Raw genomic sequence first — 25427 nt, 5'->3', positions numbered from 1 at the left:
GTTTTTATTTTGATGTAGTCATAATAGTTTATCTTTGCTTTTGTTTCCCTTGCCTTAGGAGACCTATCCATAAATATGTTGCTAAGACTGATGTCAAAGAAATTACTATGCTGCATTTTTTTAGGAGTTTTATGGTTTTATTTAGGTCTTTAATACACTTTGAGTTTTTGTATATGGTATACTAAAGTGGTCCAGTTTCATTCTGTTGCATGTAGCTATCCAGTTTTCCCAACACCATTTATTGAAAAGAATGCCTTTTCCCTTATTGTGTATTCTTTATTTCTTTGTTTTAGATTAATTAATTGACCATAAAAACATGGATTTATTTCTGGGCTTTCCATTCTGTTCTATTGATCTCTGTGTCTGTTTTTGTGCCATTTCTGATTTCTATAGTTTAGTAGTTTATCTTGAAATTTAGGATTCTGATACCTCCTGCTTTGTTCTTGTTTCTCAAGATTGCTTTGGCTACTCAGGATCTTATGTACTTACATACAAATTTTAGGGGTATTTGTTCTAGTTCTGTGAAGAATACTGTTTGTGTTTTGATAGGGATTGCTTTGAGTCTGTGGATTGCTATGGGTAGTATGGGTGTGATAGCCAGATTAATTCTTCTGCTCCATGAGCGTGGTATGTCTTAACATTTGTTTGTGTCATCTCAATTTCTTTCATCACATAGTTTTCAGTCTTTTACCTCCTTGGTTAAGTTTATTCCTAGGTATTTTATTCTTTTTTGGTTGTAAATGGAATTGTTTTCTTAATTTCTCTTGCTGCCACTTTATTGTTAATGTATAGAAATGGAACTGATTTCTGGGAATTAATTTTGTATTCTGCAACTTTATTCCTTTCTTTTTTTTTGAGAGAGACCAGGAGTGTGCACACATGTGGGTGCCTGTACATGTATGCAAGCAGGGAAGGGGTAGAAAGAGGAGAGAGACTCTTAAGCAGGCTCTGTATCCACTGTGGAGCTCAACCCAGGCTGGATCACAGGACTGTGAGATCATGACCTGAGCTCAAATCAAGAGTTGGATGTTTAACCAGCTGAGCCATACAGGCACCCCTGTAACTTTTCTGAATTCATTTATTAATTACAATATTTTTTGATAGTCTGTAGGATTTTCTATGTATGGTATCATGTCATCTGTAAGTAGTGACAGTTTAACTTCTCCCTTAATCAATTTGGATGCCTTTAATTATTTTGTTGTCTGATTTCTCTGGCTAGTACTATGTTGAATTAAAACAGTGAGAATGGACATCCTCATCTTATTCTTGATCTTAGAGGGAAGGCCCTGAGTTTTTCACCATTGACTGGTGAGCTAGGAGTTAGTCATATATGGCTTTTATTGTATTTAGGTTTGTTCCCTCTATACCTATTTTATTGAGAGTTTTTAAAATCATGAACAGATGTTGAATTTTGTCAAATGCTTTTTCTGCATTTATTGAGATGACCATATGCTTTTTATCCCTTGTTTTGTTGATGTGGTGTGTCATGTTGCTTGATTTGCAAATATTGAACCACCCTTGCATCCCAGAATAAATCCCACTTATCATGGTGAATGATACTTTTAATGTATTGTTCAATGTGGCTTGCTAATATTTTGTTAAGAATTTTTGCATCTATGTTTATCAGAGATGTGGGCCTGTAGTTTTTTTTGTTGTTGTTGGTGGTGGTGGTGGTTGTTTGTTTTTTGCAGTGTTTCTTTTTTGTTTTGGTGTCAGGGTAATGCTGGCTTTGTTGAATGTGCTTGGAAGTTTTTCTTCCCTCTATTTTTGGGAACAGTTGGAGGAGAATAGGCATTAACTCGTATTTAAATGTTTAGTAGACTTTAACTGTGACTCCATCTGGTACTGGCCTTTTGCTTATTGGGAGTTTTTTGATTACCATTTCAGTTTTATTACTAGTATTTGGTCTGTTCAGATTTTCTGTTTCTTCCTGATTTAGTTTTTTTTTAAATATTTATTTTTATTTTGAGAGAGAGATAGAGATAAAGATATAGAGATGAGAGAAAAAGAGAGAGAGAGAATGAGCCTAGAAGGGGTTGAGAGAAGGAGAGAGAGAATCCCAAGTAGGCTCCATGCTGTCAGCACAGAGTCCCATGTGGGGCTCGATCTAACCAACCATGAGGTCATGACCTGAGCTGAAATTAAGAGCCGGATCCTTAGCTGACAGAGCCACCCAGGCTGTTTTCTTCCTGATTCAGTTTTGAAAGTTTGTATGTTTCTATAAATTTATCCATTTCTTCTAGGTACTTTGCTGGCATGTAATTTTTTGTAGTATTCTATTATATTCCTTTATATTCCTGTGGTGTTGGTTACTCTTACTTCTCCCCTTTCATTTCAAATATTACTTGTGTCCTCTTTTTTTTTTTTTTTTGATGAGTCTGGCTAAAGGTTTATCAATTTTACCTTTTCAGAGAACCAGCTCTTGGTTTCATTAATTTTTTCAATTTTTTTTAACTTTCTGTTTCATTTATTTCTGCACCAATATTTATTATTTCCTTCTGTGTACTAACTTTGGGCTTTGTTCTTTTTCTAGTTCTTTTAGGCACATAGTTAGATTTTTTATTTGTTTTTCCAGTTTCTTGAAGTAGACTTGTTTCACCATGAATCTCCTTTTTAGAATTGCTTTTGCTGCATCCCAAAGATTTTTGACTGTTGTGTTTTCATTTTCATTTGTCTCCTTTTTTTTTCTTTTTAAATTTCCTCTTTTATTTGTTGACCTGTTTGTAGTTTTGTAACATACTGTTTAGCCTACATGTGTTTGTTTTTTTTCCAGTTTTTTTCTTGGGATTTGTTTTTAGTTTCATAATGTTATGGTTGAAAAAGATGATGTGATTTCAGTCTTCTTAAATGTATTGAGACTTGTTTTGTGGCCTAATATGATCTATCCTGCAAAATGTTCCATGTGCCCTTGAAAAGAATGTGTATTCTGTTGTTTTTGGAAAGAATGTTTTGTATAAACCTGCTAAGTCCATTTAGCCTAATGGGTCATTGAAAGACAGTGTTTTCTTACTGATTTTCATCCTGAATGATCTATCTATTGATGTAAGTGGGGTTTTAAAGTCCTCTACTCTTAGGAGTACCTGGCTGGCTCAGTTGGTAGAGTATCCAACTCTTGATCTCAGGGTCATGAGTTCAAGTCCTATGTTGGGCATGGAGGCTACTTAAAAAAATCCTCTGCTCTTACTGTATTACATCTCTCCCTTATATCTGTTAATATTTGCTTTATGTATTTAGCTGCTGAAATGTTGGGTGCCCAGATACTTACATTTATTATATCCTCTTGACCTGTATTGACCTGTGAATTATCATGTAATGCCCTTGTTTTTCTCTTGTTATGGTCTTTATTTTTTGAGAGAGAGCAAGAGAACATGTGCATCAATGGGGGCGGGGCAGAGAGAGAGGGAGAGAGAATCCCAAGCAGGCTCTGCACTGTCAGCACAGAGCCCAACATGGATTTCATCGTGTGAACTGTGAGATCATGACCTGGGCCGAAATCAAGAGTTGGACGCTTAACTGAGCCACCAAGAAGGCCCAAGAGTCCGTTTCTTGGTTTGTCACTCTCTCTTTTTACCCCCTTTGCTTGTTTGTTTTATAAATTACACATATGAGTGAAACCATATGGTATTTGTCTTTCTCTGATTTACTTCACTTAGCAGTATACTCTAGCTCCATTTATGTTGCAGATGGCAAGATTTCATTGATTTCAATGATTAAATAATATTCCATTGTGTGTGTGTGTGTGGATACATACATATACATACTACATCATCTTTATCCATTTATCAATTGATGGACACTTGGGCTGTTTCCATAATTTTGCTATTGTATGTAATGCTGCTATAAATATAGGATGACATGTATCCCTTTGAATTAGTATTTTTCTATTCTTTAGGTAAATATCCAGTAGTCTGATTGCTGGATTGTAGGGTAGTTCTGTTTTTAACTTTTTGAGGAATCACAATACTGTTTTCCACAGTGGCTGTATCAGTGCACATTCCCACTAACAGTGCACGAGGCCTCACCTTTCTCTATATCCTTGCCATCCTTGTTTCTTGTGTTGTTGATTTTAGCCATTCTGACAGGTGTGAGGTGATATCTCATTGTAGTTTTGATTTGTATTACCCTGATCAGTTTCATGTTTCTGTTGGCCATCTGTATGTCTTCTTTGGAACGATGTCTATGCATGTCTTCTTCCATTTAAAAAACAAGGTTTATTTATTTATTTTTGAGAGAGAAAGAGAGCAGAAGCCAGGGAGAGGTGGAGAGAGGAGACACAGAATCTGAAGCAGGCTCCAGGCTCTGAGCTGTCAGAACAGAGCCCAATGAGGGGCTCAAACCTACGAACTATGAGATCATGACCTGAGCCGAAGTCAGACTCTTAACCAACTGAGCAGGCACCCCTCTGTTGCCCATTTTTTAAATTGGATTATTCATTTTTTGAGTGTTGAGTTTTATAAGTTCTTTATATATTTTGATACTAACCCTTTATCAGATAGATATGTCGTCTACAGATATCTTCTCCCATTCTGTAGGTTGCTTTTAGTTTTGTTGATTGTTTCCTTTGCTGTGCAGAAGCCAGTCCCCAAAGTTTATTTTTGCTCTGTGAACCTTGCCTCAGGAGACATATTTAGAGGGAGGTTGCTATGGCTGACGTCAAAGAGTTTACTGCCGGTGTTCTAGGATTTTTATGGTTTCAGGTCTCATATTTAGGTCTTTAATCCATTTTGAATTTATTTTTGTGCATGGTGTTAGAAAGTGGCACAGTTTCATTCTTTTGCCTGTTGCTGTCCAGTTTTCCCAGCACCATTTGTTGAAGAGACATTCTTTTTCTCAGTGGATAGTCTTATTTTGCTGAAGATGAATTGACCGTATAGTGGGTTCATTTCTCCGTTTTCAATTCTGTTCCATTGATCTGTGTGTCTATTATTGTGCCAGTACCATACTGTTTTGATCCCTATAGCTTTGTAATATAACTTGATGTCCAGAATTATGACGCCTCCAGCTTTACTTTTCTTTTTCAAGATTACTTTGGGTATTCAGGGTCTTTTGTGGTTCCATACAAGTTTTAGGATTGTTCTAGTTCTATGAAAAATACTGTTGGAATTTTGATAGAGATGACATTAAATGTGTAGATTGCTTCAGGTAGTACAGACATTTTAACATATTTTAACAATATTCCATGAACATGGAATGTCTTTTCTTTATGTCATCTTCAATTTCCTTCATTAATGTTTTGTAGTTTGCAGAGTACAGGTCTTTCATCTCTTTGGTCAGGTTTATTCCTAGGTATCTTATACTTTTTGTGTGCAATTGTAAATGGGATCCTTTCCTTAATTTCTCTTTCTGATGTTTCATTATTGGTGTAAGAGAAATGCCACAGACTTCTGTACGTTGATTTAGTAACCTGTGACTTTACTAACTTGGGGTATCATTTCTAGTAATTTTTTAGTGGAGTTTTTTGGGTTTTCTATATATATATATATATATAGTATCATGCCATTTGCAAATAATGAAAGGTTTACTTATTTCTTACCAAGTTAGATGCCATTTGTTTTTTTTATTATTTTTAGGGTGTACTTATGAATGTATTCAGAATTCAGCACTTATAGACAAAGATAAATGAAAACTAATAATAGAATAACTAGTACTCTATAGCAATACTATCCAGGGTAGTAGTCACTAGACACAGGTGACCATATTGAATAACGCACATAAAGAACATTTTACATCATCATGAAAAGGTTTTTTTGGACAACACTGCTATACAAATAATAGATGATAAAATGAGACTTTCAAATATCCATAAACCAGAATGGAAAGATTGGTGGAGAAGCAATATTTGAGCAAGTGATTCTGAGCCTTTTGTTATCCTCAGTCTTTTTTTTTTTTAAGTTTATTTATTTTGAGAGAGTACAAGCAGGGGAGAGGCAGAGAGAGAAGGAAAAAAGAGAGAATCCCTGGTAGGCTCTATACTGTCAGCACAGAGCTTGATGCGGGGCTCAAACTCAGTAACTGCAAGATCATGACCTGAACTGAAATCAAGAGTTAGATGCTTAACCAACTGAGCCACCTAGGTGCCCCTAAATGCTTTTTAGGTTTTGTTGTTGTTGTCTGATTGCTGTGCCTAGGCTTCCAGTACTATATTGAATAAAGGTGGTGAGAGTGGACATTCCTGCCTTGTTTTTGACTTTAGAGGAAAAGCTCTCAGTTTTTCCCCATTTAGGATGATATTAGCTGTGGGTTTTTCATATGTGGCCTTTATTATGTAGAGGTATGTTCTCGCTAAACGTACTTTGTTGAAAGTTTTTATCATGAATCGATGTTGTATTTTGTCAATGGTTTTTTCTGCATCAAAATGATCTTATGGTTCTTATCCTTTTATTAATCTATCATGCTAATTGATTGTGAATATTGAACCACCTGTGTAACCCAGGAATAAATCCCATGGATTCAGTTTGCTAGTATTTTGTTGAGGTTTTCTTTATCTGTGTTCATCAGAGGTATTGGCCTGTAGTTATCTTTTTTTTGTGGTGTCTTTATCTGGTTTTTGTATCAGGCTAATGCTGGCCTCATAGAATGAATTGACAAGTTTTCTTCCCTCTTCTGTTTTTTTGAATAGTTCGAGAAGAATAGGCATTAACTCTTCTTTAAATGTTTGGTAGAATTTGCCTCTTAAGCCATCTGGGTCCTGGACTTCGTTTTTTGGGAGTTTTTTGACTACTGATTCAATTTCTTTGCTATCAATCTGTCCACATTATCTATTTCTTCCTGTTTAAGTTTTGATAATGTATTTATTTCTTGGAATTTATTCATTTCTTATAGGTTGTCCAGTTTGTTGGCATATAGTTTTTCATAGTATTCTCGTATAATTGTTTGTAGTTCTGTGATGTTGGTTGTTATTTTTTTCCTCTCTCATTTGTGATGTTGTTACTTTCTTTCTCTTTTTGCTAAGTCTGGTGAGAGGTTTATCAATTAATTTTTTAAAGAAACAGCTGGTTTTATTGATCTTTTCTATTGTTTTTTTTTTAGTTTCTATATCATTTATTTCTGTTTTGATTCTTATTTTTTCCTTCTCTTGGCTTAAGGCATCATTTGTTGTTCTTTTTCTAGCTCCTTTAGGTATAAGGTTAGGTTGTTCATTTGAGATTTTTCTTGCTTCTTGAGGTAGACTTGTATTGCTATACTCCTCCCTCTTAGAACTGCTTTTGCTGCATCCCAAAGATTTTGGATCATTGTGTTTTATTTTCATTTGTTTCCATGCATTTTTTAGTTTATTCTTTGATGTCCTCATTGACTCATTCATTGTTGAGTAGCATGCTGTTTAGACTTTGGCTGGCTGACTGGAACTTTGGCTGAATGGAGGTCCTGGAGCACTCTGTGCTGGGGCTCTCCTGGTGTTATGGCCAGAGCAGAGGTTGGTGTAGGTGGGGGCATTCTTAGGGCTGTGCATGCAGAGGGCACCCTGGCTGGACAGCTGAAGCTGAAGTGAATATGGCTCAGGGCTCTGTGCATTGAAGGCACCTTGGCAGGATAGCTAGAGCTGAAATGGGTACAAATCAGAGTGTCCCAAAGTGCTTAATTCAGAGGGTTCCCTGCTGATTGGCTAGAGTTGGGGTAGTTGCAGGCCGGGGGTTCCTTGTGCTATGCTGGGGATGCTCTGGCAAGTTATCTGGAGCCAATATGGTATGGACCTCAATGTTGCATGGCACTTTGAGCCTGTGTCACCTTGGCAAGATGGCTGGAACTATTGTGAGTGGAGACCAGAGGGTCCCAGTGTGCACCTCACTGAGGCCTGCCTTGGTGGAACTGATGGGGCTATTGTGGGCTAGGGGCCCCAGGATTACTGAGGGGATAGGCTGGCTATGGACATCAGACCCTGCATCTATCTGTGCTATCAGGGTAGAGTGGGAACATGAACTGTGCAGCTCGCCAGCCCTTCTGATTCAGAGAGAGTTCCAACAGCTCCCCTGTTGTTTGGCAGGGTTCTAATGGTGGTTCCTTTATATTCTAGTTGCCCCTTTAAACTCTGGCTTTTTTTTCTGTGCCTCTGGGCAGATGAATCTGCTCATGGTCCCTTCCTACTGTAATTTACAACATCGGGAGTGGGAGTTCCCTTCATTACCATGTCTCTGTTTCTCTTGCTGTTTTCTATGTGGTCTCTCCATCTTTTGTTGTGCAGAAGCTGCTCAGTCAGCCCTCATTTCTTATTCAGAAGCAACTGCTCTATAAATAGGTATAGATTTGATATGTCTGTTGGACTGAAATCTTGCAGAAGCTTTTAATTTTGATAAAGTTCAATTATCTACTTTTTATTTTCTTGTTTGTACTGAAATTAATTTTTGGTGATTCTTTTGGGAAGTAGCATGAACTTAGAGCCTCAGAGAATGAGTAGGTGATTTGTAGACTTGCAATTTACTTCTGAAATTATTTGAATAAGAGAGATTTGTAAGGGGATCATTGTCAGTGAATCACAACATTTTGCAAAGATGTTTTAGGACAGACCAAGAATGTGACTAGAACCATTTCCTACTGTGGTGTGTTTGATACAAATGCAGTCTTAAACTCTTGCCGTACAGTGAAGCTCACTGGTACCTAGCTGGCGTGCTTGTAGCTAGTGAAGTTATGAAACCATGGGCTTTTTTCTCGTCCTTATTTAATTTTATTCCAGAACAAAACCTGAAGGACGAGACAACCTCTTCTTGGGACACTGCATTTTGCCAGAGCACCTGTAGGGGACTGATTGGATTTCTTGACATAGACAATTCCTGGGACTGAGCCTCAATTTAGAGCATTCTTTAGTAAATTATATTTAGGACTATGGCATCATAGAACCCTATACCCATTTGAAGTTTGGCTCTTGACTCAACATTGCTGTCACATGTCATCCAGCATCCACTGAGTCACCTTCAGTGACAAGACACTCATTGTTTTCCAGGGATCCCATTTTCATCTGACAGCATTCTTGTGAGGATTAAAATGTGTAAGGAACTTAATGTAATGTCTTGCACATCACAGGCACTCCAGAAATACATAATAGCTCTTACTGTTTTGTTGACAAGTTTCTCCTTGTTGAGTTAAAAATCTCTCTTCCTGGAGCTAATCTCATTTAATCCTAGCTCTTAACTCTGATGACCCCATAGAACAGCTCTTTTAAAACATAGCCTTTGGATATTAAAGAATTCTTATATGAGCTAAATAGCCACAGTTCTTTTAATCTTCTTTAACTTCTCTTTTCTTAAATTCTACTTGTTGCTGCTGGTTATCGTGGTTCCCAAACCTGTCTGCCCATCAACATTGTCTGAGGGGCTTAGTACCAGTACCTGAAGTTGTAAGTCTGGTATGAGACACAAACACATACATTTTTAAAGAGACCCTTATTCTGATGTATGTAGCTTGGAACCTGAAGCTCTATAACCTATTGAGAGAGAAATCCTCGTGTTAAGTGTTAGGGAGAAGAGGCTGTGACTTGCTAACCTGGTCCCATAAAGCAGGGTTTTTCAACTTCTGCACTATTGATCTTTTGGGCCAGATGCTTATTTGTTGAGGGAGATTTTCCTGTGCATTTTAAGATTTTAGTTTCATCCCATGCCTCTAGCTGCCAACAGTCTGTTACTTTCCAAGTATGACGAGCAAAAATGGCCTTTGGAGGAGACAATCACCCAAGGTTAAGAACCACTGCCACAAGGATAGAAAACTCAGTTTGGGGGGTGTGTGAGTGGCTCAGTTGGTTACGTGTCCAACTTCGGCTCAGGTCATGGTCTTGCGGTTTGTGAGTTGGAGTCCCGCTTCGGGCTCTGTGCTGACAGCAGAGAGCTTGGAGCCTGCTTCAGATTCTGTGTCTCCCTCTCTCTCTGCCCCTCCCCTACTCACACTGTCCCTCTCTCTCTCTCTCTTAAAAATAAACATTAGAAAACAAAATTTAAAAAAAGTTTTGGTAGTTGGATAATAGCTAAAAGCAGCTTTCAAAACTTCCTTCCCTCAGTATTCTCTTGCTTAAATAGATATTATAAGTGACTAATGATAAAATTAGGGGTCTGGGGCTCCTGGGTGGCTCCGTCTGTTAAGTGCCTGACTCTTGATTTCAGCTCAGGTCATGATCTCATGGTTCATGGGATTGAAAGCCACATGAGGCTCCTTGCTGACAGTGTGTACCCTGCTTAGGATTCTCTCTCTCCCTCTCTCTCTCTGCCCCTCCCCTGCTTGTGTGCTCTCGCTCTCTCAAAATAAAGAAATAAACTTAAAAAAAAATTGGGGGGCTGGGTTAGATCTGGTTTATTTTAAATCAAGCATATTTCAGTTTTTCTAATTTTCTTACATATAGTAGATTGTGCATGGTCTTGAAATACACCACTAATCCTAAGAAACCAGGGTGTTTTTTAAGCCTTCCTGTTTGTAGTATTAATAACCATAGCAATTTGATACATCCTCCCATAGCAAGAAAAGGATCCTCAATTCAGGTATTTCACTGCTTGTTCACCCTAATCTTCTGTTACTGATATTTATCCTCTATGTGTATGCCATCTTCCCCTCACCCCCTTCCCCAGAGCGTTGAGGCACTGGCTCTCAAAGAAGCATGTTTCAGGACCAGCATCCTGTGAACACATGAGCTGTTATCTGTCTAAACAAGGTTCCTATTCAACTTTGTCTTGCAGTGAGAGCTTATAAGAAAATTGTTGAATTGAGACACATGCTGGAAATTGCTGAGAGCAACTATAAACACTTGGGAGGGATAACAGAAGAAGATCTAAAGCAGAAGAAAGAACAGCTTGAGTCAGAAAAGTAATGTCCTCCGAACTATTATGGTTTGCTTTTAGTTACCTTTCTAAATGCTGTGTAAGGGTTTGTTGACAACCTGTTTTTCCATCCTCACCAAAGGGTGTAGGGTTCCAGCCAGTTTTTCTCTTAAGCCCCCAGATGGAGAAGATGTTAAGATGATTTTTGGTTGTGGTAAAATACACATAACATGGAATGTATCCTCTTAACCATTTCTAAGGGTACAATTCAGTGGTGTTAAGTACTTTCACAGTTTTGCACAACCGATCTCCTGAACTCTTTTCATCTTGTAAAACTGCAACTCTATTTTTTTGAGACCACACCTACTTTGAGCTTATCAACCAACAGTCTCTACCTGTTCCTGTCAAATTGGACTGATTGCTTGTAAATCTGAGACCCGGTCCTGGGCTCCCCGACTGTCCTGCCCAATCAGAGAATGTGGTCGTGTCCAGGGGCAGTGAGGGGTTCCATAGCTGCCCTCACCTGTCACTGCCTGCACCCTGAATCGCCTTGCTGCACATTTGGTGTTGCTGGAAGAGAGGGTGCCTCGTGCTCACTTCCTCCCACCAGACCGGGAACAAGGGGAGACAGGACAAGGGATTCTGGCCTAATCAAAACATGGCTCTGTAAAGAGCAGCCCACATGGACTCTGCTTTCCCTTTCCTTTGCTTGAGTCCCTCACACTCTTAGGACCTGTTTCCTTTTCCTCCACCCTCTTCTCAATGTAGCCTCAGGTACTTGGGAATTTAAACTGAAGTCAAAGCTGTAAGCCAAAATACCCTCTTAGTGGGATCTTAGACACTAGGAAGCTGTGGCAGACCAAAACAAAACAGAACAAAACAAAAAGAAGAATTTCTTTTTAATTAGAGGTCTTTTTGGTATCTCAGGTGTTCACTGCCTCTACATTGATTAAAGTGTTTTGAGGTGTAGAATATTTTTAGTATTGGCCTTTGCTTAAGAGCCTGGGTGAAAACCCTTGTGGTCTGGAAAAGTTCTTCACACTGGAGCATTTTTTCCCCTAGATAATGAGCCTTAAACTTTGGTTTTCTTTGCTTTCCTTCTAAGGTAGCTTAGTACTTCTATGGCTGTTTGTATAACTTCTGAGCACTACTGTATGCTGAGCACTAGATAAGCTTCTTAGATACATTATCTCATGCAGCCTTCACGGGGCCAGGAGCTATTGTCTTACTACGTGTATGGGAAACCAAGACTTAATATAGAGGTTAAGTGAGTCTCATGAAGTCACAAAGGCAGGAGAAAGGATGGGAAGTGGAGCTAGGATTTGAGCCTGAGTCTATTTGACTCCAAACCTGTTATCTGAGATGATTATGATTTTTAACAGTCCTTAATGGAACTTTTAATGCTAATATTCACATTTCACTGTGAAATGGTTATCCTGTTGATGTGATTTTGAACAGATTCTCCCCCAAAGATTGCTTTAGCCTTTGTGCCAAGTGTAGTTTCATGTCAGCTGAGACTTCAGTGTCTTCTGAGTGAGCTTTAATTCTTCTGTAGCATTTGTTCACCACTTTGTGTTGAGTACATCTTAAGACATTTTTTCCTTAGGTACAAACCCGTGCTTTTAGGTCTAATTGGAAATAAACACTGGACAAGTATTGGTTTGAGGGATGTCCTTTTGATTTTGTTGTTATCACTTAGTTAGATCAGAGTCACAATACAGCAAAGCACCAGTGGTGTTACTCTGTCCTAGGAATGAATTTCCCTTCTTGTTTGCTGAATCTTGTTTGCTGAATCAGTTGACATTCTTCTTCCCTATTCCCAGTCTCAACTCCGCTCACTTCCATGAGAGAGCTACTACTGATGCTCTTAGATTGCCCTCACAGGAACCTGACATCCCACCCAGCCTGCTTCGGAAATTCTGTTCCCCCCCACTATCCAGCAACAAGGCAGAAAAATATCCCGGTTCAAGTGTCATCATCTCTTGTCTGGATTTATTTTAACATCTCCCTGATGCATTTCCAGCTTCCTGTCCCTGCCCCCTAATTCTCTGTCCCCAAACCCTGAAGTCTTTTTCAACACAGCATCCAGAGTAATCATGTTAAAATCTGGGTCCAGTAAATCTCACATACTGTTGACTGAAGGAAGTCAAGCACACAAAAGTATGTAATATGCAATTTCATTTATAAGCATATAACATGATAGACATTCAGAATGTGGTTGCGTATGAGAAATGAAGATCACTTGGGAAGGACACGAGGGAACTTTCTGAGGCAATGAAAATAGTCTGTATCTTGGCAGTTGTGGTGATTACAAGGTTTACACATTAATCAAAACTCCTTGAATTGTTCAGTTAATATTTGTATTTTACTCAAATTGTAGATCATCAAAAAAATACGAAATCAAAACAAAAGTCTAAGCTCATGCTGTTTCTCTGCCCAGACCCTCCAATGGCTTCCCCTCTTCATTCAGGGTGAAAGCCTAGATTCTTGCTGTGACCTAGAACGCCCTGCTTATTCTGGCTCTCTTTTGACTCTGTGACCTACTAGTCTTCCTTTTATACTTTACTCCAGCCACGTTGGCTTCTGGTTTTCTTCCAGTTCGCCAGGCATACTTCTGCCTTAGGGCCTTTGCACATGCTATTCCCTCTGGAATGCTCTTCCCCCAGATGTCTACGTCGTTACCTCTCTCATTTCCTTTAGGATTTTTTTCAGAAGCCCCCTTCTCAGGAAGGCCTTCCCTGGCCACTGTGTCTGAAGTATTAATCCCCTCCTTGGCGACATTTTATATTACTCTTTCTTGCTTAAATTTTTTCTCCCTTGGCATTCATCACCTTTCCCCATACCATATTATTTACTTGTTTCTTCACTGTCTTCTTCCATAGCTAAGATAAGCCTGAGGAAGGCAGATTTGGCCTGTTTCATTCCCCAGTGTCCAGATCAGTGCTGGCTCATACTAGACTCTCAGTACCTATTTGTTGAATAAATTATTTCTTTGTTTTATTTGCCTTAAATACAATGCATGTATGCTTTTCGCTATTGCCAAAAATAATTGGTAGCTCATATTGAAGACTGACTGAAAACAACTTTTTTTGATAGGACAATCAAGGAGCTGCAGGGCCAGCTGGAGTATGAACGGCTACGCAGAGAAAAATTAGAAGGTCAGCTGGATGAGTATCGCGCAGAGGTAGATCAACTCAGGAAGACACTGGAAAAGATTCAGGTCTCCAACTTTGCTGTGGTTGGTGTCCTTCTTAACACATTTATCTCTCTCAAGAAGTAGTATATAAGAGTAGCTAAGAGTCTAAGCTAGGGTTTGAATCTTGGTCATAACCCTTTTTAGTTTGGACAAGTCATTTAACCTCTCTGTGCCTTATTTTTAAGCCATAGTTAATAATTTGTACTTGGTAAAGTGTTGTAAAGATTAAAGGAGTTATGTGTATAACAGTATAAAACTTTATATGTACACACACATACTTACATATACATATATACTGGCTAGTATAGCATCCTCAGAGGTGTGCAGTGTCATTGTTTGTGACACATGAGGAAAAAATGTATTTTTTAATATTTATTTAGAGGGCTTCAGCAGGGGAGGGCCAGACAGAGAGGGAGTCACAGAACCCGAAGCAGGCTCCATGTTCTGAGCTGTCAGCACAGAGCCCAATGCAGAGCTCAAACTCACGAACTGTGAGATCATGACCTGAGCCAAAGCCGGAGGCTTAACTGACTGAGCCACCCAGGTGCCCTGAGGAAAAATATTTTTTTATAAGCAGAGTAATAGTAATTCTCAGACAGCTGGAATCTGTATACCTTAACATTCTAAATAGCCAGAATAATTATTCCATGTAAGAAAGCTTCAGCTCCTCAAAAGAAATTGTTAGTATATGTGCTGCCGATGCGAGCAGTTGGATGCAAAAGCAGTTGGAAGAGTAGAAAGGAGCCAATGTGGGAGTGGTCATAGCATCCTTTTGTTCAGATTGCAGAGTAGTAAAAACTAACATCTGTAACGCTTCACCTTCACAAAGTTCTTTCATGTGTTAGCATATGTCATTTGATCTGCCCTCATTTAATGTGAGGAAACCGAGGCTCAGAGACTTTAAGTGACTTGTCTAAATTCACACAGCTAGTAATGGTGAGATCAGTAGTCAATCTCTACTTTTTGATCCCATAGTTTTAGCTCTGCTTATAATTCTTGGCTAGAATTATGAATTTGGAATTCAAAATGTAGCTCTAAAATCTAGAAAAATGCTTTAGAGTGACAAAAAGGACAAATGTGTAGGAGGAAGCTGAAAAGAAATGGATATGAGTCAGATACAAAGAACAAATACAGAAAAGCAGGTAGAGTATGGAAAATAGAATGAAAGTGACAGCAGGTGACCCACAGTGGTGCTCATGTCACGGCCCTCTGGTCTCAGAGCAGAGCAGGCAGAATGCAAACTGGGGAGACTCTGTGACCCTCACTCTCTCTTGTGAACGAAGACAGCTTGATGTAGCCCTTGTGGAAGCTCATGTGACACAGGGTAGCGATTCAGGTGCATTTCGTGTTTTCTTTCCGTAGGGAAATGTTTTCTTTGGTCATCGTGGGTGAGTTAATTCTCAACTCTGATTTATAAGAAGAACTTCCTGGCTCCTTTTTATTTTGTACAAACTTATCATTAGTCTCTTTAATAACCACTTTAAAAATATTAACACATGTGCTTGTTATAAAATGTTAAAAGCAGGGCAGTCGTTCCTTCCCATACCAAGTCCAACTCTCCAGAGGAAGCTACTGGTAATGGTTTGGTGTGTCTCGTGTCAACAGCATTCTATTCATCTACAAACACGTGTGTGTATTTCTCTGCATGCATGCATTCACACACTTTCTCTCAGTTTTGGTATCTTACCAGCCCTTACTTTTCCAAGAGACAGAATTAATTATAACCCATTCTCTTCATTTTTGCAGTGCTTACCTTGCACCACTCCTAGCCACTGTGGGAAGCTTTTGTGTAGAGAGGGCAGCCTGTGCGGTCACTGGGTATTGGCCGGGGACCTGAGGACACACACATTTCATAAACTACCCCCTATAGTCTGAATCCTGATGTGCCGCCTCAACCTGCGGCAGGAGATCCGCCGCCTCTGCCTCCTGGCAGCACCAGATCCTACATCTTTTGGAGATTACCCAAGCCTCACCATCTTCGAGTCATTCCAAATTGATTTGTCCACCTAGAAAATTTTTATTTTTTAGTAGCTATTTAAAATATTATTTTCTTACCCCAGAACATCTGTTCTCATGGTTGGGTTCGATTCCACATGCTACCGCACATCCCCCCTAAAGCTCTGCTCTCTACCAACCATGTGGTTTTCAGGAGAGCCGACTCAAGCTCACTGTACTCTGGGCCCACCATCTTTTGCAGTCCTACTTTAGGTTAATCGATTTTTCATAAATGAGCAAATGGCACCAACCTTTTTTGGCAGCTGCAGTCCTGCCACTGCTTCTTTTCTGCAAAAGCTTCTGAGTCTTCAGTTCATCTTTGAAATGGGAATAACACCGGTCTCACAAAGTTGTATTGATGTTAAATGAAAGACTAAGTGGCAATACTGAGGTATTTTCTGTCTCGTAGTATTCATAGGAGTACATTCACGCTTTTTCATATCCTTTTCTTTTTCTTTCCTTTTCATTTTCCATGTTCAAGCTGCATAAACATTGTCGGTAGATAAATAAATGTGTGGAGCCCTATACTTGAGAGTAGGAAGAATTAGTTTATTTGGGAGTCTAAATACATAACGTATAAATAAAATGAACTTCCCGTTCAGTGCTCGTTTATACAGATTTAAGAAATTTTGACCAAATCTCCTGCCACCTTCTGGTCAGGACCTATGATTGCATTCAGCTGTGCCTTGAAGACTTTTCTCTGCAACAGTCTGTAATAGTATAATTTTTATCCAGGAAAAATTTCTCAGGGTAGTTTCTTAGGATCGTCTGACATCTGTAATGTACTTAAATAGTTTTTGATAATAGTAACAACAGCAGCAATTGGTTTTGATAATAGTGACCATATTTATAGTGCAAAGGTGTGGGCAGGAACACCTGGTGGAATCCTAACCCCAGCATGTATGTGCCTTGTGTGGTTCTTGGAGCCCCTGCATTCAGCTGTGTCCTGACCAGCTGGGTGCAGAGCATTTTTGACTGGGAGAATTACTCATGGATGAGTAGCATCTGCTGAGTGTCACCTTATTTCTAGCTCTCTCTTGCTCCTTGTGGCATTAAGTGGATCTTCTGTGCTAGGTCCTGAGAATACCATGATGGATGAGAAATATTTGGAAACAGTGGTGGCGGGCAGAGTGGAGAGTGAGACAAGGGCAGTAGAAGGATGTTGTATGAACACAGAGGAAGGAATGGAGTGGATGTGGAATGAAGGAATGGAAGGAACTAGATGTGGTTTCTACTACGACCGGGCTTGCAAAGAATCCAGGCGATGACATTCTAACACTGTTGTGTCATTTAGCAGTATATTGAGATGTGACAGGCTAAGAAAAAAAGCAGAAATAGGGCTGTTCTCTTTTGGGGATGTATCAGGCAGAGCCAGCACTGGTTGGTTTCTCTAGGTGTCTCCTACCTAGTCCATGAATCAGCACAGTATGATGGACTGATACTTCAGATTTGAGAATTTATTTATACAAAAGCCTAAATTTTAACCCAGAGTTGAAAATAACAGTATGGCTAAATTTCTTCTTTTGGAACAGATCATGTAGAAAGATGAAATTGTGTCTACTGCAGATCTCTCATTTGGCCTTTTTCTTTGTAGGAAGAGGACTCTACTGACTCAAGCAAAGATAAAAGGCGAGTGAAGAAAAAGGTGTCTTCTGGGGGAGTTTTTGTGAGAAGGTATTCATCAATGAAATAACTTTAAATAAACTTGTTTTTCATTTTTAAATTGATATAAAACCTATATAAGTTCTCTTCAGAGTTACTCTTATATATGCTATCCCAGTTATGAAGGCAGAAATATAGACTATCAAAGGGATTGCTAAAGTTGCATGCACTTAGCTATACTCCCTCTCCCAATATACTTTTATATATTTATGTAGGCAAGACTCCACATTTATGAGTAATTAATTTTGCAAGTAATCACACAAACTTTAAAATATAAGGTGGTACAGTCAGTAATCAAAAGAAATGTAGACATTAAAAATTATTATGAAGCCATAAGAGAATTTTCTTTAACTTTCTAGAGACTATCATTTTTTAACTTTTCAAATGACTTTTAGAAAGCATGTGGACTTAGGAGAAAATGCAGCATCAGACAAGTAAATTTTAGAAAAGGACGTCTTTACAGTAACAACCAAGTATCTCAGGAAAGTTTTATGTAAAGTGAAAATCTGTTCTTGTAAAAGAAAAAAAAAATCATAGTATGTGTTTGCTAAGGATACCTATTTAAATAATCTGTTTTAGAATTCAACTATTGCCTTGTCTCACAAGCTTTATAAGAAAGCAACACAGAAATGAGGCAGACTGGGCAGGATAAAAGACACATGGTTTTGTTATTCTTTCTTCCTCCTTTCCCCCCTGACATTGCTGACCAAAAAAGAACCCAGCATTTCATTTCAGTTCGGACTTCATTCCCTCCCTTCCTACCTCTACCTGCTCCCTCCTTGATGTAGCCGATTTGGTCGTGGGGCAGTTGTCTATATCTTGCCTCCTCCTGAAGAGCTGATTGTTGGCTTTGGGCTTCCCAGGGAGCAGCTTTCTCACCATTCACCAGATGCTTACCCTCTGGGTCCTGACATGTGCTTTATTTACATGGATGCTGAAGGCCATTCTGACACAGTGTCATCAGGACCAGTTTGCCCTGACATGGGTGCATCAGAGTGCTAAGATCAGGCTGATCAAGGGTTTGTAAACAGGTTTTAAAAAATGCCTGAACTATCCTTTTGATAACCTTTATAGTCATTAGTGTTAGTTTCTCTGTGGTTTCCAATAGGCCTTCAATGTATAATAAAACATTTATTTGGTACTTACTATGCGTAAGTCCTTTCCACATATTATCTCTTAATTCTCACCACAGCAGTGGGAGACAGGTATATTTTATAGCTGGAAGATTGATTTGCTCAGAATCACACAGCAATGTGGAAGACCCTAACCTTAGTGGGGAAGGGTCAGCATCTGCATTCTTGACCACCACAGGAATTCCCAAATCCATTATTTCTCACCTTCTGGGACTACGTACAGCCTTACTTCTTCCTTCCCGCCCGGTGACCCTAAGTTAATGCTATATACTCTAGTTTGTTATTCTTGCTCTGGTTTTCTCCAGGCCACATCTCGTGTCTCTCTCTGTAGCAGAGAGGTAGGGAAGAACTAGATGAGTGTGGTCATAGAAACGTGCACCCTTGAGGCAGAGGTTCCCTGGTTGCCCCCCAGTACCTGTTCTCCCTTTTTCCCCCACAGTGTTAGGACTTACCTGGCTTGTGGCTGCTCAGGATAAGGGCTAACTTCCCAATCTCCTTTGCAGCTAAGACACCAAGTTGTGGCCAATAGAGTATGAACCAAAATGGCGTATAAAACCTCAGGGTCTTGCCCTTAAAGGGAAAGGGCTTGCCTACATTTTGCCCTTTTCTACTTCTGGAAGAATGTGGATATGGTGGTGAGTCACAGGACCTTGTGAATGAGGGCAACACCAGGAAGGGTAGAGTAATAAGATGAAAAGGATCTTGTGCCCAGATACCACGGAGCTGGCATATTAGCCCTGGAATGCTTACACTTGGACTGCAGGTAAGTAAGAACTAAACCTCTTTGTTCTTTAAACAACTATTATTTGGGGTCTTAGTAGAGCAGCTAGATCAAGATTGTAACACCCTCAAATTACATGTATTTAATCATAAATCGCATACATGTATTGTCATGTGTGCTGTTTCCAGCACAACCAGTTCTTGGATTTTCTGACACTATCCGGATGTTCAACGGTCCAATTCTGACATTACCCAGAGTTGGCATCAGACTCCACAGGTTAAGAGCTCAGTCCCACAAGAATGCCCCCACTTCAGACATCCTTTTGCAAGTCCCAGGTTGTCATTGGTACTTCTGACTAATCAGCGGTACTTTTGGAGGTTTCAGAAACCCTCTCCTCAGGTTCAACAATTTGCTGGAAGGAACTTGGAGAAACACTTTACTATTAGTTTATTAGAAAGGCTACGTCTCAGGAACCACCAAATGAAGGAGAGGCAGGGGGCAAGGTATGGAGTGAGCAGTGCATGAGGCTTCCGTGCCTTCTCCCATTGTGTCACCAGTGGCCTCATGTGTTCCTTGGGTTGGCCAGTAGTGACTGAACTCAGTCAACCTCCAGCTCCTCTCATGTCCTTCTCCCTTCCCCAAAGGTTGAGTTGAGTTGGGAGGTCAGGGAGGCTGAAAGTTTCACCCTCTAATCATGCCTTGGTCTATTTGGCAACCGGTCCCCATTCTGAAGTTATATAAGGGTTCCCAGCCACCAGTCATCTCAGCATACAAAACCCACTCTTATCATTCCAAAGATTTAAAGGATTTCAGGAGCTGTGTGCCAAGAAAACGGAAAGAAGCCTGTAATTACCTCTATCAAGAAATGGTAAGGGTTTTAGGAGATCTGTGCCAGGAACTGGGGACAAAGACCAAATATATTTTTATTATGCCAAATTATGTTAATGAAAAACAAAAATAGAAATGAAAAAAAGATGTTAGAGATAGAAGTAGAAATATTGTTGTGTTTTTTAAAGTTTATTTACTTTTTGAGAGAGCAAGCGAGCATCTCAAGCAGGCTCTGCACTGTCAGCACAGAGCCCAGCACAGGGCTCGAACCCACACGTGAGATATGATGTGAGCTGAAATCAAGAGTTTCAACCTTTTATTTATTAGTCCATAAAATGACAATCAGTTTAGTGTTGGTGACCATAGCTTTTTCCGTTGCCTCATTTTTTCTTTATATTAAAAAAAAAAATACTGCTTTTATTTTTTTTTTTTTTTTTAATTTTTTTTTTCAACGTTCATTTATTTTTGGGACAGAGAGAGACAGAGCATGAACGGGGGAGGGGCAGAGAGAGAGGGAGACACAGAATCGGAAACAGGCTCCAGGCTCTGAGCCATCAGCCCAGAGCCTGACGCGGGGCTCGAACTCGCGGACCGCGAGATCGTGACCTGGCTGAAGTCGGACGCTTAACCGACTGCGCCACCCAGGCGCCCCAATACTGCTTTTATATATCTAAATTCTTAAAGACTGACAAAAGGGGAATTATAAACTTTGATTTGCTTTTTAAATACACTGAAGGGTTTTTACTGACTCTCAACTGATCCTTATAAAACTCTGCCTGATCTACTTTGTCACCGAATGGAAGTTTACTGAATTTAAGGGAATCATAAAACAAACAAAACCCTTCATTTTATGTAATAAGTTTAAGATGAATTCCTAAAAAGCAGGGATAAATTGGCTTTTGTGAATCAAAAAAAGTGTATATAATACTCAGAGTTCAAGACATTGGCAACTCTTTAGATTTCATACTGTCATATAACTGCACTAGGGTACACATGATTTTAAAGGTTATTGTTTTAATCCACTACCAAAAAACCCCAAATCTCCAGTTAGATGGTAAGTTGCCTTTAAAATCCAAACAATTTTTTTATGACATTTTATTTATTTATTTATTTAATTTTTAAATTAAAAAAAAAATTTTTTTTTAATGTTTATTTATTTTTGAGACAGAGAAAGAGCATGAATGGGGGAGGGTCAGAGAGAGAGGGAGACACAGACTCTGAAACAGGCTCTGGACTCTGAGCTGTCAGCACAGAGCCTGACGTGGGGCTCGAACTCACGGACTGAGAGATCATGACCTGAGCCAAAGTTGGACGCTTAACCAACTGAGCCACCCAGGTGCCCCATAAATTTTTTTTTTTAAATATGAAATTTATTGTCAAATTGGTTTCCATACAACACCCAGTGCTCATCCCAACGGGTGCCCTCCTCAATACCCATCACCCACCCTCCCCCCCCCCCATCAACCCTCAGTTCTCAGTTATTTTTTATTAAAAATTTTTTTAATGTTTTATTTTATTTTTGAGACAGAGAGAGACAGAGCATGAGCAGGGGAGGGTTAGAGAGGGAGACACAGAATCCAAAGCAGGCTCCAGGCTCTGAGCTGTCAGCACAGAGCCCGACGCGGGGCTCGAACTCACAGACAGTGAGATCGTGACCTGAGTCGAAGTCGGAAGCTCAACCGACTGAGCCACCCAGGCGCCCCTGTTCTCAGTTTTTAAGAGTCTCTTATGTTTTGGCTCCCTCCCTCTCTAACCTCTTTTTTTTTTTTTTCCCTTCCCCTCCCCCATGGTCTTCTGTTAAGTTTCTCAGGATCCACGTAAGAGTGAAAACATATGGTATCTTTCTCTGTATGACTTATTTCACTTAGCATAACACTCTCCAGTTTCATCCAGGACATTTTATTTTACATGAAAAGGTAATGGTGCAGTAGTTACCAGGAAAGTTGAGTAAAGTAACAAGTATGTAGGCTTAGAAATAGTTTTTAAATTTGCAACAGACATCAAAGAAATCCTATATGATATACAGTTGTTCAAGCAAACACAAGAAAGCTCAGGCTCAGCTTCTATGAACTATTAAAAGGATAAAGACAAAAGGCCTTTTATCTCAATCGGACTTTGAACAGCTTTTCAACATGATAAAATAAAGACACATATAAAATACAAACACAAAATACATCTTCCCATTCTAAAACATTTCTTTTTAGTCCATATGTGCTTTGAATAATCTTGTTTTACTAAGTACCTGCTGCAAATTTCACTCCAAGTAATCTCTCCTGGTGTAGTGTTCTAAGAAGTCAATAGCAGTGGCCAGCAGTAGAAGAATATAGTAGTTTCTCTGCTATTTCCAGATTCTGTAAAATCCCAATGCTATTGCCAGGCATGTAAACACTGAGGCTGTGAAAAGAAACCAGGTTATGGGTCATGCATTTGTGATTATTTTACAGAGACAAACACAACAATGTCATCTTCAATTTAAATGAAGAGCAAAAGACAAAGGAAATCCAATCTTTTTTCTATCTTACGTTTTTTATTCCCAGAAAATTAAGCTAAGGATAAAGGCTATCCTTTAGGGCAGGATTAATACCAATTTTTAAAAGCTTCCTGTATTTAAAACCTCAGTAAGGATGATAGTTTACAAATTATGTCAGTTAGATTCTGTGAACAGTGTTTAAAGTCATTATAATTAGCATTAACAATGCTACTTTAATACTTTATTATTTTATTTAATGACTACTTTATGAAATTGAATTTTAGATCTTGTAAGTGGAAAAACTTTCTTATATATGAAAAAATGATGTAAAGCTAATAAAATAGACATCTATATTATCCATGAAAAAATTTTAATTGCTTTTTCAGTACATTTAAAAACAATTTCATGATTAACAAATTTATAAATGAAATTTTAATGAAAAGCCTATAAAAAAATCTCAGTGAGGTAGATGAAAAGGCAGAAAAGGCATCAGGCTTTTCAAGTAGTTAACATACTACCTATTCTTTGTTACATCATTCTAGGTAGAAAACCTTGTTCTCCTTTAAGAAGTTAAATCTGGGTGAGGCTTTTAGTGACTCCTTAGTTTTTCTAGTGTGTTTTAACAGCCTTAACTTTTAAAATAGAGACTCTGAGATGAGTGGCAAACTTTTTTGACTAAAGATGCAAGAAACAGCCTTTCATGATAAAGCTACTGTAATTTTAATATATAATATATATCCATGTGATCCTAAGATTAATTGAAACTTGGTTAACGATAACACACAGGGAGGCTGGATATTTGAAGAGGAAGAATAACACTTAAGTTTCTTGTCTTATTGCCACTGGTCAATTCAATTATACATTCACCTACTGGATCCTGAAACTATTTGCCATGTTCCAGGCAGTGTGCTGAACAATTATAAACATTATCTTATGTAGCCACGATTAAAACCATACAAGACTGGTGGTGTCCCACTATATAGATAAGCCAATAAGCTCCAAGTTATATTGCTGGCAAGTGGTGGACAAGGAGTCAACATTATGTGTACCTATGTCCAAAGCTGTTTAACGTTTATTTATATTTTGAGAGAGTGAGCATGAGAGAGATAGCACGAGTGGAGGAAGGGGAGAGAGGAGACAGAATCCCAAGCAGGCTCTGCATTGTCAGCACAGAGCCTGATGTGTACAATATACAACATAATGGTTCTGTATTTAAGTTTCTCATTTCTCTTGTCAGCTGTTACTTCCCATTACTGTTACCCTGCCACCCAAATAGCTTTCACATTTGTTATTTTCTATGGCCTGTGAAGAACACATCCCTATACAGGATGCTCAGGTGACCTTGTACCTGGTACCTCTTAAATACCCTGTAAATGTTAGCTCCTGTTATTACTTGTCTGCCTAGAACAGCATCTACCACATTAACTATATAGATCAAATGGAAACTGCCACTGTCTTAACAGTTCTTATCTCCTTGGCAACAGTGATCTGGGTCAAAGGTTGGTGTTTGACCCAAGATGGGCCATAGAGGCTCCTCCTGGGGATTTTCTGAATTGGACATAAGGAAAGGGGTAAATTTTCTTGGTTGGTGAAACTGGCACGATAGGAGTCTGGAAGCTATTAGTAGCCATGTTTCCAACCCAGGAAGAAAGATGGGTAAGAGAATGAGGCAGATATTCAGGGACAAGATAATGAGTAAACTGTGATTCTAATTATCCTGGAGTTCAAGCTATACCTCTGCCCTTCCAGAATTCAATATGTAAACTAATGAATTTCTTTCAATGCCTAAGCTAGTTCAAGTTGGATGTATGATCATTGAAACTAAGAGTCTTGATTGATACATGATGGGAAACCAAATTATCCAAACTGATTACAATTTATAAGGGTTTCTTCTCTAAGGGAAATCTAAGATCTTTAATGCTGGGGCTTTATTAGTATTTTTTTCCTTTTTTTTTCTTCTGCTCAAGACTGAATTCAGTATGTGAATCTCAGGTAAGTGGAGTATTACTGTTTTATGTGCAACATCTCAGGTATTCTATGCCCAACTGATCTACTCATGACCTTACCTCCCCACCTGCTGAGTATGAGATTCTAATTTCCTAAAAGGCTTAACAATAACCTCAGCAATAACATATATTTGAAGGAAAAGGAGGAAAGAAAATGCCTTCAAAGAGGATGATTCCAAATCCTCAGTGAAAAGAAGGAAACGAAGGTAACTTAGATGTATTTTTGTAAACAATGACTAATTTCTTTTTTCTTTTTAATTTTTAAGTATTTATCTTAGAGAGAGAGAGCGAGAGAGCACGTGAGCAGGAAAGGGGGGCAGAGAGAGAGGGAGACACAGAATCCGAAACAGGCTCCAGGCTCTGAGCTGTCAGCAGAGTCCCACGCAGGCCCAGAACTCACAAACCATGAGATCAAGACCCGAGCTGAAGTTGGATTACCAACAGACTGAGCCACCCAGGTGCCCGAATGACTGGCTAATTTCTAAACAATAACTTGTTAATTTCTTTTGTCACTGCCAATAAATCTATACAAGTCTGTCTTATATACAGCCATTACTGAAAGAAAGCTTTCTGGAGATGACCACCATCTTCAAACTGAAGGTAAAAGGGACTTTATTTTTAACTAAGATACTGATCTTTGGATAAATATTCTAGAGGAAGCTGAGTGGAATCTGAAGCTCCTC

At 39.0% G+C, this 25427-nt stretch overlaps 2 protein-coding genes across 4 annotated transcripts in view; one reads left to right on the top strand and one right to left on the bottom strand.

The window, feature by feature from the left end:
- The window catches only part of ANKRD42 (ankyrin repeat domain 42), a gene marked incomplete at its 5' end in the record, with an annotated part of 72551 nt that extends 54915 nt beyond the window's left edge, over positions 1 to 17636 (top strand). The window contains 3 exons of the mRNA XM_047823199.1: positions 10653 to 10779; positions 13830 to 13971; positions 17519 to 17636. Coding sequence (XP_047679155.1) covers positions 10653 to 10779; positions 13830 to 13971; positions 17519 to 17617 — 368 coding nt within the window. The remainder of the gene's footprint in view (positions 1 to 10652; positions 10780 to 13829; positions 13972 to 17518) is intronic.
- A 4515-nt stretch (positions 17637 to 22151) lies between these two features.
- The window catches only part of CCDC90B (coiled-coil domain containing 90B), a 49009-nt gene continuing 45733 nt past the window's right edge, over positions 22152 to 25427 (bottom strand). For all 3 annotated transcript variants that reach the window (XM_047879331.1, XM_047879330.1, XM_047879332.1), the window contains one exon: positions 22152 to 22662. Coding sequence is in view for 2 of the 3 variants with exons in the window: in XM_047879330.1 (XP_047735286.1) it covers positions 22607 to 22662 (56 nt within the window). In the remaining variant the exon portion in view is untranslated. The remainder of the gene's footprint in view (positions 22663 to 25427) is intronic.

This window comes from Prionailurus viverrinus, chromosome D1 (assembly GCF_022837055.1).
Source record: "Prionailurus viverrinus isolate Anna chromosome D1, UM_Priviv_1.0, whole genome shotgun sequence".
Classification (NCBI taxonomy): domain Eukaryota; kingdom Metazoa; phylum Chordata; class Mammalia; order Carnivora; family Felidae; genus Prionailurus; species Prionailurus viverrinus.
Note: the sequence above shows the minus strand (reverse complement) of the source record. Positions and strands in the feature narration are given on the sequence as shown.